This window comes from Aphidius gifuensis, linkage group LG5 (genome assembly GCF_014905175.1).
Source record: "Aphidius gifuensis isolate YNYX2018 linkage group LG5, ASM1490517v1, whole genome shotgun sequence".
Lineage (NCBI taxonomy): Eukaryota > Metazoa > Arthropoda > Insecta > Hymenoptera > Braconidae > Aphidius > Aphidius gifuensis.
In genome coordinates, this window is record NC_057792.1 from 2648084 (window position 1) to 2661773 (window position 13690).

Genomic DNA, 13690 nt, shown 5'->3' on the forward strand with positions numbered 1-13690 from the left:
GTGCAGGATCATAACCTTTAATAATAGCGTGTGTTGAATGTTGATAATGTGTGTAATTGTCGTAATTATTTAATTTAATTTAATTGTTAGTGTAATAAACAATAATTTATTTTATAAAATGGATCAAAATGGTAGTGAAGTTCACCATATGTCGCGTAAGTCCCTGAAGCGACAACTCAATGGTGATAAAAATAGCACAAAAAAAAGCAAAAAAAGTAAAAAAGACGATGGTGACGTTGCCGGGAGTTGCCCAGATTGGTTAAATGTTGATCCTGTTAGTAAAAGTCCAAAATTTGTCAATAAAAAGAAAGAGAAATTGGTTGAAGAAGCTGTTGTTAATGTTGAAGAACCAAGTGAAGAAGCAAAATCCATTGATGTCATTAAAAAATCGAAAAAAAAGAAAGAGAAATTGGCAGGAAAAGTTGTTGTAAATGATGATGAAGTTGTTGTAAATGATGATGATGATATACTCCATGATGGTGAAGATGATACAAAGAAAAATATTGAAAAAACAAGTAAAGAAATAAAATCTATTGATGTTATTAAAAAATCAAAGAAAAAGAAAGAAAAATTAGCTGAAACAGCTGTTTTAAATGATGATGAAGTTGTTGTAAATGATGATGCTGATATACATCATGATAGTGAAGAAATAAATGCAATTAATGTTGTAAAAAAATCTAAAAAAAAAAAGAAGAATTCTGTTGATGATAATCCAATTGAAGCTGAAAATGATGCAGAAGTTATTCCAAAGCCTAAAAAGGCAAAAAAAAATAAACAAAATACAGATGATACTGCTACGATAAATTCTAATGAAGAAATTTCAATTAATAAATCAAAAACACCAAAAAAAAATAAAAAAAAAATTGATATTGTTGATGAAGAAATAACTCAACTTGAAACTCCATCAAAAAAAATGAAAAAAGATCATTTTGATGTTCCAACAAATATGGAAAAATTGATGGAAAAAAAAATGAAAAAAGATAAATCAAGAAAGAGTATTCAAATTGTTGCTCGAAGTCCATCAGTACCAAATGATTGTGAAAATGTTGAATTGATAAAAGATGTTGGTAGAAAATCATTTTGTTTAACAACCTCAAATACAGATGAATCTGATAATGATGAAGTTGAAAATAAAAAAGAGCCAGTTGTTGAAAAAGTTCCAATTGAATCTCAGTTAAAAAAAAAAGATAAATTAAAAGAACAAAAAAAGAATAAATCATTGGATCAGTCTTTGAGTGTTGCTGATAAATCACAGGATGATCAAAAGAAAAATATTCAAAATAATTCAACAACAAAAACACCTGATAAAAAAAATAAAAAAGCAAAAGATTCATCATTAACTGAAAAAGCTGAAAAAAAAATAATTCCAATACCATTGGATGGTGATGTTAATGATGAAGAAGAAATTGCTAGAACTAAAGCTCTTCTTGAAGAAAAAGCAAAGATGGTTGAACAATCTAAAAAAATAAAAAATGCATCTACTCCTAAATTAGAAGATAAAAAATTAAAAATGATTAGTAAAAAAATAAAATCACCTAGTCCTAAAAAAACAATAGTTGATACTGATAAATTAGAAGATGAAAAACCAAAAATCATTTCTAAAAAAATTGAATCACCTAGTCCTAAAAAAAAATTAGCTGATTTTAATAAAAAAAATGATGAGATTGCTAAAAATCAAGCTCTTCTTGCTGCTAAATTAAATTCAAGTTCAGAAAAAGGCAAAATAGATACTGAGAATGATGATGATGATGAAGAAGACGATGTTGATGGTGAAGAAAAAAATTCATCTAATGATTCTGATGTAGAGTTGGAAGAAGAAAAGCATCATACATCAAATTTAAAAGTTGATGAAGTTGATCAAGTTGATGAAGATGATGATTATGAGAATGAAGAGGAAGATGAAGAAGAAGATGATAAAAAAAGATCTCCAATTAAAAATCAGCCAAATAAGCCAGCTAAAAAAGATATGCTTTCAAGTGATGATGATGATGAGCCACAAATACCTAAAAAATCACCAGCAAAAACTCCAAAAATTATAAAAACAACTACAGATAATATTTCTTCATCCAAAAAAAGTGATAATAAAATTAAAGTAACTAAAAAAACACCAAAAAGTTCATCAGTATTAACAAAAGAAGAAAAAATTAATGAGAATGGTAAAGATAATGATGATGATGATATAGTTCAACAAGATATGGAAAAAATTAAAAAGAAGTTATTTAAAAAACAAAAAAGTCAAGAAGTGACAAAAACATTTGTTGATAAATCCACTCAAACAATTGAGTCATCATTGAAATCTAAAAAATCAACCAAAAACAATGCTGATGGTGATAATACAAGTGTTGTTAAAACAGCACAAGCTAAGAAAACAAACATCAAAAAAAATAACACTGATGAAGTAGTAGAAGATGAAAAAAAAAATGTTGTTAGTGATGAGGAGATAGAAAAACTAAAAAATATGAAAATTAAATTAGTACACGAACCACCAAGTCAGCATCTTATAGAAAATAATCCTGCTAATCATCAATCATCACCAGTTGAACGTGAAGAATTTGAGAAATTTATTAAAATTAAAAAAGGCTTTTACAACAATGAAGAAGATCATTTGATAACAAAAAATTGGAATGAATTTTGTATAGTAAGTATTTTTATTTAAACAAAAAATAAAAAAAAAAAATAGCTAAATACTTATTTATTTATAAAATTGTTTAATTTATTTAATTTATTTACAGCTTCATGACTGGGACAAAAAAAATGTGGAGCCATTTATAAATCTCCGCCATGGTAAAAAATATTATATCCCAGATGCTGGTGAGAGAAAAAATTTCTTTAGGTTTTTGGGAAATGGTCTAGATAACAGGCCACTTAGCAGTATATTTACTCGTTTTTCAAACTTATACAGCACCAAAAAAACTCAAAGGTAAAATAACAATTGTATAAAAAAAAAAAATGAAACAATATTATTATTGATTAATTAAATAATTAACTAATTTTTAAATTATTTTTTGTTACAGATTTACTATTATTGAAGATGATTATATTACTAAATATTTGTTGGATCATAAAGATGATAATAAGCAACAAATATTTGCACATCTTACAGCAAAATTAAATCGTCCAAGGGATGCAATTGCACGTCGTATTAGAATGCTTCAAGCTCGTGGTAATAAGCCAAAAACAAATGAAAAAAAAAATACATCAAGTGCCATAAAAGATGATGTTAAAAAATCATCAGATGAACAAATTGAATCACCTAAAGAACAACATGAATCATCAGAAGAACAACATGAATCATCAGAAGAAGAACAACATCAATCATCAGAAGAACAAAATCAATCATCAGAAGAACAACATCAATCATCAGACGAACAACATGAATCATCAGAAGAAGAACAAAAATCATCATCAGAAGACGAAAATGATTCAGATTAAAATAAAAAAAAAAAAAAGATAATGAATAACTTAACATTTTAAAAATAATTTTAATGACATCAAAACGTATTGTTATTAATTAAGTAATATGTTTTTTTAATTTTTTTTTACAGTATATATACCTATATCATTTTTTAATTATATTAAATTGTGGTAAATTAAAACATATAACTGTTAATTATTTTTATAAAAATATCTTATTGAAAAAAGTAAAGAATGACAAATAAATGGTCCAATAATTTTAATAAATATATTGTTGTTTTAATCTTATTTATTATTTTATCATTATTATTTTAAATCATCATCATTTTGCTTTCATGAAAATAGTCATAAAAAAAAATGTAGCGACTGATAGCGACAAAATTAAATTGTTTTGTAACCTCAAAATATGTCACATGAAAAGTTCCATGCATGCATTTGATAAACAACAAATAATTTGATAAACAATTATCAATAAACGTAATTTTTTTATTAGTAAATTAAAAAAACAATGGATAAAAATAAAGAGAGTAATAATGAAAATAAAGCTGGAAAATCAAAGAAATTAAAAAGACCATTAAATGATGTAGAAAATAATAATATAGAAAAATCAAAAAAAAGTAAAAAACAAATTGATTTACCAGTTGAAAATAAAAATAATAATGATGTTAATAATAAAACAAACTGGTATGTAACATTAAATACAAAAAATATTGATGATATAAAACAAGAAACAATTGATTTATCTGAAAATGAAAATAACGGTTCAATCGAAATTAGTGATGCTGTAAATTATGAAGAAAATAATTTAACAAATAATACAAATAACAATGATACATCTAAAAAAAATGAAAAACATTTACCAGATATTGAAAGTGATGATTCAATAACACTTCGTGTTGATGAAACTGTTAATTCTCCACAAAAAAATTCAACAAATAATTCAAATATAAATGACTTGACATCTAAAAATAGTGAAAGTGATGTAAACAATGATGCTGAAACAATAAACAATGATAATATTGATAATAAAAAATTTAAAAAAATTCCACTTAGTAAGGAATTTATATCATCATCATCATCATCATCATCATCATCATCTGATGATGATGAAAGTACAGATAAAAAAGATGAAAAAAGTATAAAAAAAGAATCAATAGATACTGAAGATTCATCAGATCAAGAGAGTGATAATTATAAATTAATTAGTCAGTCAGTTCAGACAGAATTTAGCTCTGATGATTCTGATAATGATGAAAATCAAAATACATATTTTATACCTGAAAAAATACGTTCAAAATCATTTGGTTTAGGTAAAACTAAAATTCCAGAACCAGCAATTGCTGATGTATCATATAGTGATGATGATGATCTTGATAAGGATAGTAAAGTTTGTGAATTGTCTAAAGAAGATGCAATGAAGCTAAAAAAAATGCAAATAAAATTAGCTCATGAACCACCAATTCAACATTGTATTGAAAAACATGCTGGATCAACAACATTAACACCAACTGAACGTGAAGAATTTAATAAATATGCAAAACTTAAACGAGGATCATTTGTACCTGAAGAAGATGATATACTGAAAAAAAATTGGCAAGATTTTTGTTCAGTTAGTAATTATTTTAATCAACTCTAATTTATATTTTTATTAATTATCAAATTTATGTTAATAATTTTTGTTGTTTATTTTTCAGCTTAATGATTGGGACGAAAATATTGTCAAACCATTTTTACAGCTTCGTCATAATTATGGATACTACATATCGACTGTAGGAGAGCGAAAAAAATTTTTAAGATTTCTAGGAAGAGGATTAAATAATCGTTCACTTTACAGTATATTTAGACGTTTTAAAGTATTATATGAAACAAAAAAAGTAGCCAGGTAATAAATAGTAAAACATGTAAATCAATTAACCATAAAATTTAAAAAACTTAAATTATAATTATTTATATTTTCATACAGGTACTCTAGTCAGGAAGATGCATTTATTATTAAATGTCTAAAAAATTCAACGAAGAAAAATTTATGCTCAATGATTGCTAGTGAATTAAAACGATCAAATCAATCAGTCTGGCGACGAATAAAAGTTTTACAAGCAAAAGATGATAAATTATTAAAAAGAAAATCAAACAAATCAAATGAAAAAAAATAAACAATCAATTTTTTAATCTCAAAAAAAAAAACAATTAATTTCAATGTGTAAATTAAATGAATAAAGATCAATCTATTTTAATAACTATATATATATTTGTATATTTTTTTTTGTTTATAAAAAAATGTAGTACTAAATTACACAGGTCGTTGATTATCAAATTATTTAAATATCTAATACAATTTTATTGTAAATATATCATTCAAATATAGTACCAAAAATTAATAATTTTCAATGATTATTATCTTCAATAATAATAAAAAAAAAACCTAATTACTATTTTTTTTATATAAAAGTATATGTATATTGATTAATTATTAATAATTATTCATTACTATAAAAAATAATATATGATTGTAAATTTTAATCATTAAGAGAGTTAAAAAAACAAATGAATTTATCATTTGTTAAATTTATATTGATAATGCATTTTTTTATAAAAATTTAATGAACCAAAATGATATAATATGATGATGATGATGAAGATGATAATTTCTATAATTAATTAATGGTATATCGAGTAAAAAAAAATGAAATAAAGTAGATTATAAATGTAAAGTAATAATTGAAATGTCATTCAAAACATGGGACCAATAACACCCAATGATCTGACAGCAGATGGTACATTATTAACATGAATATGATGTGCAACATGAATTTGATTTTGATTAATAATAATATTATGATTATTATGTTGTTCATTATTAATATCATTATATTGTATTTTACATCTTTTTTGATGAGCAAATAAACTACCAGAATGACTGTATGCAACACCACAATTTTTACAGACATATGGTTTTTCTCCCGAATGTGTATATGTATGTTCTTTAAGTGTACTTAATCTTTTAAATCTTTTACCACATTCTTTACATAAATAATTAGCTTCACCAGTATGTCTTGTCATATGACGACGAAATGCTGAACTAACAGCAAATGCAGCACTACAAACATGACATACAAATGGTTTATCACCAGTATGTATACGTGTATGATTAGCAAGACTTGTTGTTGTTGTAAATCTACTATTACATATTTTACATACATGTGGTTTAATACCAGTATGTGTTCTCATATGATATGTTAATGATGAATTACTTGGATATACTTTTGAACAAACATGACATAAATATTCACGTGGTATTTTATCTTTTGGTTTATTATGAGTTTTTTGATGTAATGCTAATCTTGCTTGACTTGCACATACTTTATTACATATACCACATGTTACTGGTTCAGCTTTTGGTTTATGCATTGATACATGGCGTATCAAACCTTTTTTAGATTTCATTATTTTATCACAATGTTGACATTTATATTTATTATTATCATCATCATCAGCAGCATCATCATCGTCGCCACCACCACCACAATCACCATTAACATTATTAACATTATCATCTTCGTCTTCATCATCATGATGGTTGTCATCGTCATTATCACCACCTCCACCACCATCGTCATCATCTTCCTCATCATCATCATCATCACCACTTGTATTAATATCATTTTTTAATGTAGCTGTTGTTGGTGTTGTTGTTGTTGTCGTTGATGGATAATCATCATCAGATGAATCATATAATTTATTTTTATCAATTAAATTATCCAACAAACCATGACCATGTTTTTCAGCATGTTTTTTTAATGTATCTGGACGATAAAACCATTGTTCACAAACAGTACATGAATATTTTTTATCACCATGTAATAATGAATGTCTTTTTAAACTTTTTAATGTTGAACATAATTGTCCACATACTGTACACTTAAAACAACCAGGTGGTTTATTAAAATTATCATCAATATCCATATGTAAATTATCATTATCATCATCATCACCATCACCACTATCATTATCACTATTTTTATTATTATCATCATCATTATTTTTATTAATATTATTGCTATTATTATTATTATTAATTTTTTTAAATATTGATGGTTGAAATTTTGATGATTTATGACTTTTTAAATGACGCTCAAGGCTTTGTGGTTTTGTGAATGATGTATGACATTGTTGGCATGCATGTGGTTTTGTTTCATGTATTTTAATATGTTTATCATAATTATCAAATTTATAAAATAAACGTGCACATATTTTACATTTATATTTTTTTTCATGTGTTTGTGAATGATTTTTTAATCTTTTAATTGATGTATATTTTTTTTGACATATATTACAATTATATGTTTGTTTTTCTTGTTCATTTAAACATTGATAATCATCATTATCATCATTGTATGATTTACCAGATGATTTTGCTGCTCTCATTGTTGGTTGACGTATATCATCAACATCATTACCAACATCACCATCATTATCATCTTCTTCTTCATGATTTGAAATTATTTTTTCATCAATTGTATCAATTGAATTTTCATCATTTATATTATCATTATTATTATCAATTATTGTATTTAAATTATTATCTGATGAACATACTATATTTAAATTATCATTTTGTTGTATATTTGTTTGTTCACTTGGTTTTGCAACAACAACACCATCAGATGTTACTAGAATATGTCCATTAAAATATTCATCTGAATTTGTTGTTTTATTATTACTTGTTTCAAGTAATGATTCATCAACAACATCATGAATTCTTTGTTCACAACTACCATCAGTTGCTATTAATATTTGTGTATTATTTTGTATGCAATTTGTTGTATCATCAATATTTTGTGTTTCAATTAATACAGAATTTTTATTAAGATCTTTTGTTGTATTTTCATAACCGATTTGACATAAATATAATTTATCATCTGTTTGAATTATATTATTATCAATTATTGTTTCTTGTTGATGATGTTGTTGATGCTGATGATGAAGAACTTGTTGTTCTGGTTGTTGTTGATGATGGTGTTGTTGTTGTTGATGATGATGTTGCTGCTGTTGTTGATGATGATGATGCTGATGTTCAACGTCATTTTGATAAACAATTGTATTCATTGTTGGATTATTTATATTTTGTAATTCTTGTTTAACATAATAATTTGATTGATCATCATTATTTTTATGAAATTTAATGTGTATTTTTGGATCAGTTTGGGTTGCAGATTCAATTGAATTTAAACGTGATGGTTTTTCATAATATAAACGTAAACGTTGATCTGAATTTTGACATTGTATACGAAAATCATATGCAACACTTGTTCTGTAACTACATATTTCACATATTGATGATGGAAAATTATCATTATTATTAACTTCAACTTCACCACATATTTTTATTTTCTGGGCAAATGTTAAACCTTGTTGTATATTTGTGTCTGTTATTGGTTGAGTATATATTGATGCTGTACCATCAGTTTCTGCTAGACATACACGACATACCCTGTTCATTTCCATTGTTGAACCATAAAAATTGGTATTCATTTTTTCTTCTTATTGATATCTGAAATAACAAAAAAAATAACAAAAATATTTAAAATTCATACTCATTGTTTATTTGAATTATTTGATTAAAAAATAATTAAAACACAACTCTATTATTATTATTGTGGTTTTATTTTTTTTAATTAATATTGTTAGTATGTTCATTTGTTATTAAAAATAATAAAAATAATTCTCAACCTTGAAAATACTAATAAATATCATCCCACGATTTTGACAGACCAGTTGAAGTTTTTTTTTTTCTTTTTTTTTCACAGTAACCACATTGTTTTTCTCATTATTATCATAATAATTATTTAAAAAAAAAAGCAATCAGTTTTATTATTTATTTAAACAATTAACTAACGAAAAAAAAAATAATTAGTAACTCAAAATTGTAAAAAGAGTTATCACATACAAATCAATAAAGTTTGTTTTTTGTTTTTGCAAAATCTTCTTTGTTGCTATTTTAATGACAATTATAAATTTTTATTTTTTTGTTTTTAACTTATACAACTGATTATTATTATTTATCAAGAAAAAAAATAAAAAACAAACAAAAAAAAACACATCAAGAACAACTTGAAACAATAATCAAATTATATTAGAACGCTAAGGTTTTTTTTTTTTTTTAATTGTCATAAAAAGATGTGTTTTTTTTTTTGTTTCTTTTCGTCCATCTTTTTTTTTTGATGGCGTTTTATTAGCTACAGTGGATAAAGCAAATTTCAAGATGGCTGCAAATGTTGATTATTTGTTTTTTTTTTTTTTTACTTTAATGTTTTTTTTTTCTTCATAATAATATTGCAAATTTGCAATAAGTCAATTTGTTGTTAACCGATGTAGATTCCTGAATTTTTTATGATTTTTGAATAATTTATTGACAAAATTAAAACATCAAATATTGGAGTATAATTTTATGATTTTTTTGAACATTTTTTAGGTGATTTTATTGATAAAATAATAATTTAAAAGTGAGTGTTTTTATTTATATTTATTAATTTATATTTTTAGAGTATTATTTAAATAATAAATTGGATTATTACTACGAGCTGTGTTGTGACTTGTGTGCAATGTGCATAATAGAACAACGCTGGATCAACGTTTGATCAATTTATTTTTCAATTAAAACTCCCACCACGTCATATTTTTTCTTGTTTATTTATTTTTTTTCTAATTGACTTTTATATTTGGAAGGGATTACGAGTTACGAGAGATGGTGAATTTATGATTTGATGAAACATCAACATTCAACATCAGTGGACAGTGTGCCGTCCAAGTCGCACCAAGTAACATCAAAGTAATTTTTCATATCTAAAATAAAAAACATAATATTACACACAAACATTTACAAAAATTATCAAATATTCTTATCACAAAAGTCACCAGGGAGTGACTCAAAAAATAAAAAACAACCGTCACAATCATCTTAATAAATAAAAACGAAATAATATCAGTTAAAAAAAAAAAAATTTATAAATAATATGGAGCAGCAAATCATCGAGTTGAGAGAAAATTTTTTTGAAAAACTAGAAAAAGAAAGTCCATCTAATGAAAGTAAGTAAATAAAAAAAAAATATTAATAACTACTTTCATTATTAAATAAAATAAATAATTTAAATTAATTTTACTTGTAAGAAAAAAAAAAAAAGGATAAAATAATAAACAAAACTTCAATTGAGACCAAAGTTCAATGAGTAAAGTTTATTATTTTTTTTTTCAAACAAACAACCTAACTTGTTTTATAACACTTTTTTATTATTTTTCAAATAATATGTTTTTTTTTTAATCACAATAAAAAGACCTTGTTAATAATAAATTCCATAAATTATTAGTATTTTTTTATTTAAAAATCATGAATAAATATTTTTATAGCTGGAGGTTTTCATCGAGATGATATAACAAGAATAAAAACAAGAGATGATTGGTTAAAACGTTTTATCGAACACAACGAGGGCAATGTCCAGGAGTCATTATCAATGTTATGGTCAACATGTGAATGGCGACAAAAAGTCAATGCAAATGGTACAAAAAAAAATCGAAATAACGAAATAACAAATTTAATATTAAAAAGAATAATTCAATTTTTATTTATACTTGTTACAGAATTAAATGAAGATAATGTTAATCGTGATTATTTAGAAAGTGGTGTTTGTTATTCATATGGAAAAGATAAAGATGGAAAAACATTATTTATAATTAAATCAAAATTACATACTAAAAATGCACGTGATTTTAATGAATTACAAAAATGTATTATCTATTGGTTTGAACGTCTTGAGAGGTAAATTAAAATTATTAAAAATAAAAAAATCATTTAGCTTATGTATATTAATTTTTACAGAGAAGGAAATGATCAAATATCTCTATTTTTTGATATGTGTGATGCTGGTTTATCAAACATGGATATGGATTTTACAAGATATCTTATTAATTTATTTAAACTTTATTATCCAAATTTTTTAAATTATATTATTCTACTTGATATGCCATGGGTATTAAATGCAGCTTTAAAAATTATTAAATCATGGCTACCACCAAAGGCAATACCAAAAATAAAACAAGTTAATAAAACAAGTCTTAAAGAATTTGTTGATTCATCAGTTGCCCTAAAAAGTTGGGGTGGTACAAATGATTATGTATTTCATTTTGAGCCAGAAATAAAAAACATGACGAATGGAATTATTAATGGAAAATTGGAAAATAAAAAAGTACATTTTGCTGAAGGTTCACCAATTGTTGAACAACCAAGTAGTGGATTTGTTGATAGATCACCTGATGAATCAAGTAAGAAACATTTTATTACTCTTAATATAAAAATAAAATTTATTATATTTTCAAGGATTTCTTCAAACTTATGTAATGTTTTTTTTTTTTTTTTTATCATTTTTCAGTGCTTGGAATTGTACCGGATGTTATATCATTTAACAGAGAAGGACAGGAAATTATTGGTACACTTTTGTTGAAGAACCAGACAACTGATAAGTGTTTATCATACAAGGTAATTTTTACTATTTTTTTTCTTCTGTTTGTTTAAATTATTTTATTAAAAATGTAAATGGCCTTTTTTTTTAAGATTAAAACAACAGCACCAGAAAAATTTCGTGTTCGTAAAAGTACAGGAACATTGTTACCAGCTCAACAAGTTACTGTAACTGTTTCATTGCAGACTGGTTTTAATTTAGGCACACTTTTACATAATGATAAATTTTTGGTAATGTGTTTACCAATGAAAGACTCAAAAATGAATGGCGAAGAGTTGGCTGATTTTTGGAAGACAAATGGAAAAAATGCTGAACAACATCGAGTTTGGTGTCGTGATGGAGTTAACGAAACAACTTCAATATTGTCACAAGGTAGTCCAAATCGCAACATTGAAACTTTACACTCCAAGGTAATAATTTATTATTAATTTTTAAATCATTAAATCTATCAACTAAAAAATAAACTATTTAAATTAGCAATTAATTTTTTAAAATATACTGGATCCATGGTTATTAATTCAAGGAATATTATTTAAATTATATTTTTTGTTTTTGATAGATAACTCACCTGGAAGAGTGTCATTCAAAACTTCACAAAGAATTGAGAACAGTCAAACATGTCATGATGGTGTCAATAATTTGGACAGTGATTGCAGCAATCGCAATTGTTTACATTGTAAGATCTGACATTGGACAATTTCTTGGTGGTGATCAGAGTTGTCACGTTCATCCAGAATAATATGAGGCCTATGATTGCTAGTCTATACATTTATATAAATTTAAAACAGTTGAGAAAAAATATATATAAAAGGGGAAAGTAAAATAATATTTAAATTGTGTATCTTTATTTTACTTGAAATTTAATTTCGTAAACTTTCTTTGTTAATTTAATTAAACTACGTCAAATATTTGTAACGTGTAAATATTCACATCATTCCGTTCTTATAAATATAAATTTTTTTCTGCATAAAAATTAACTGTTAATCAGAAAAAAAAATTATAATAACTTGACAAATTTATTTGCACAGAGATAAAATATTTTTGTAAGTTTTTTATGCAAAAAGTTAAAAAAAGAAATGAAGAAAATTGATGATACAAGAAATTCAAAACCCCATAAACATTTTTTAAAAATTTATATTTATTATTATTATTTTTGGTTAACTAAAAAATTATTAAGACAATGTTGACTCGCTATTTTTCTCTTTCTCTTTCTCTCTTTTGTTTGAATAAAATAATTATAACAGATAAATTATTAATAAAGTTATTCGAGTTGTGAAATTCCTATATATTTTATAATTAAGAAAAAAAAAATATAAACAGTTCAAGTATAATTAATGATTTGTAATTTATTTCTAAAGAAAAAAAAAAATATAAAAAGAAAAAAAATATAATTTTAAAATTTTATTTACCTTTTATTTCTACAAGAAAAAGTTCCATCTTTGGAATTTTTTTTCCACCTATTATCATTATAAATTTCTTCCAAAATTTTCCATGCTTTTTTATCAAATTTAAAAAAAAAAAAATATATATTTGAATGTAAAATTTTCCTTTTCTTTTTCAGCGTAATAAAGATATATCTCAACATCACGTGAAATAAATTGAAACAGGATTCTTGACTGAATTCTGTGTCAAGAATCTTTGGTCATATTGAGTACAAAATAAAGTTAAACATTTACATAAATGACATCTTTAAAACAGTCGCATTAAGTATTATTTTTATTTGTTATATTCAAATATATACCTGATAAACAATATAAAGAAAC

At 24.2% G+C, this 13690-nt stretch overlaps 4 protein-coding genes across 4 annotated transcripts; 3 read left to right on the plus strand and 1 right to left on the minus strand.

Annotated features, from left to right (window-relative positions):
• Window positions 1–1561: 1561 nt before the first annotated feature.
• On the plus strand, window positions 1562–3472 carry LOC122856837 (glutamic acid-rich protein-like). The gene is made up of 3 exons (XM_044158700.1): window positions 1562–2638; window positions 2733–2920; window positions 3015–3472. Exons 1-3 carry the CDS (start codon window positions 1967–1969, stop codon window positions 3430–3432), a joined length of 1278 nt encoding a protein of 425 aa, XP_044014635.1. The 5' UTR covers window positions 1562–1966; the 3' UTR covers window positions 3433–3472.
• Window positions 3473–4072: 600 nt separating this feature from the next.
• Window positions 4073–5572, plus strand: LOC122856873 (GATA zinc finger domain-containing protein 24-like; the record flags this gene model as incomplete). Its single annotated transcript, XM_044158753.1, has 3 exons — window positions 4073–5023; window positions 5109–5296; window positions 5378–5572. Coding segments are annotated over 3 exons (1329 nt in total), but the record flags the coding sequence as incomplete, so codon positions are not given.
• LOC122856756 (zinc finger protein 845-like) lies at window positions 5572–9369 on the minus strand. The gene is made up of 2 exons (XM_044158565.1): window positions 9145–9369; window positions 5572–8965 (listed from the first exon to the last, which is right to left on the minus strand). Exon 2 carries the CDS (start codon window positions 8944–8946, stop codon window positions 6145–6147), a length of 2802 nt encoding a protein of 933 aa, XP_044014500.1. The 5' UTR covers window positions 8947–8965; window positions 9145–9369; the 3' UTR covers window positions 5572–6144.
• On the plus strand, window positions 9188–13317 carry LOC122856812 (motile sperm domain-containing protein 2-like). Its single transcript, XM_044158668.1, has 9 exons — window positions 9188–9372; window positions 9887–9917; window positions 10141–10500; window positions 10819–10968; window positions 11050–11227; window positions 11288–11730; window positions 11838–11944; window positions 12020–12337; window positions 12487–13317. Exons 3-9 carry the CDS (start codon window positions 10428–10430, stop codon window positions 12664–12666), a joined length of 1449 nt encoding a protein of 482 aa, XP_044014603.1. The 5' UTR covers window positions 9188–9372; window positions 9887–9917; window positions 10141–10427; the 3' UTR covers window positions 12667–13317.
• The last annotated feature ends 373 nt before the right edge of the window (window positions 13318–13690 follow it).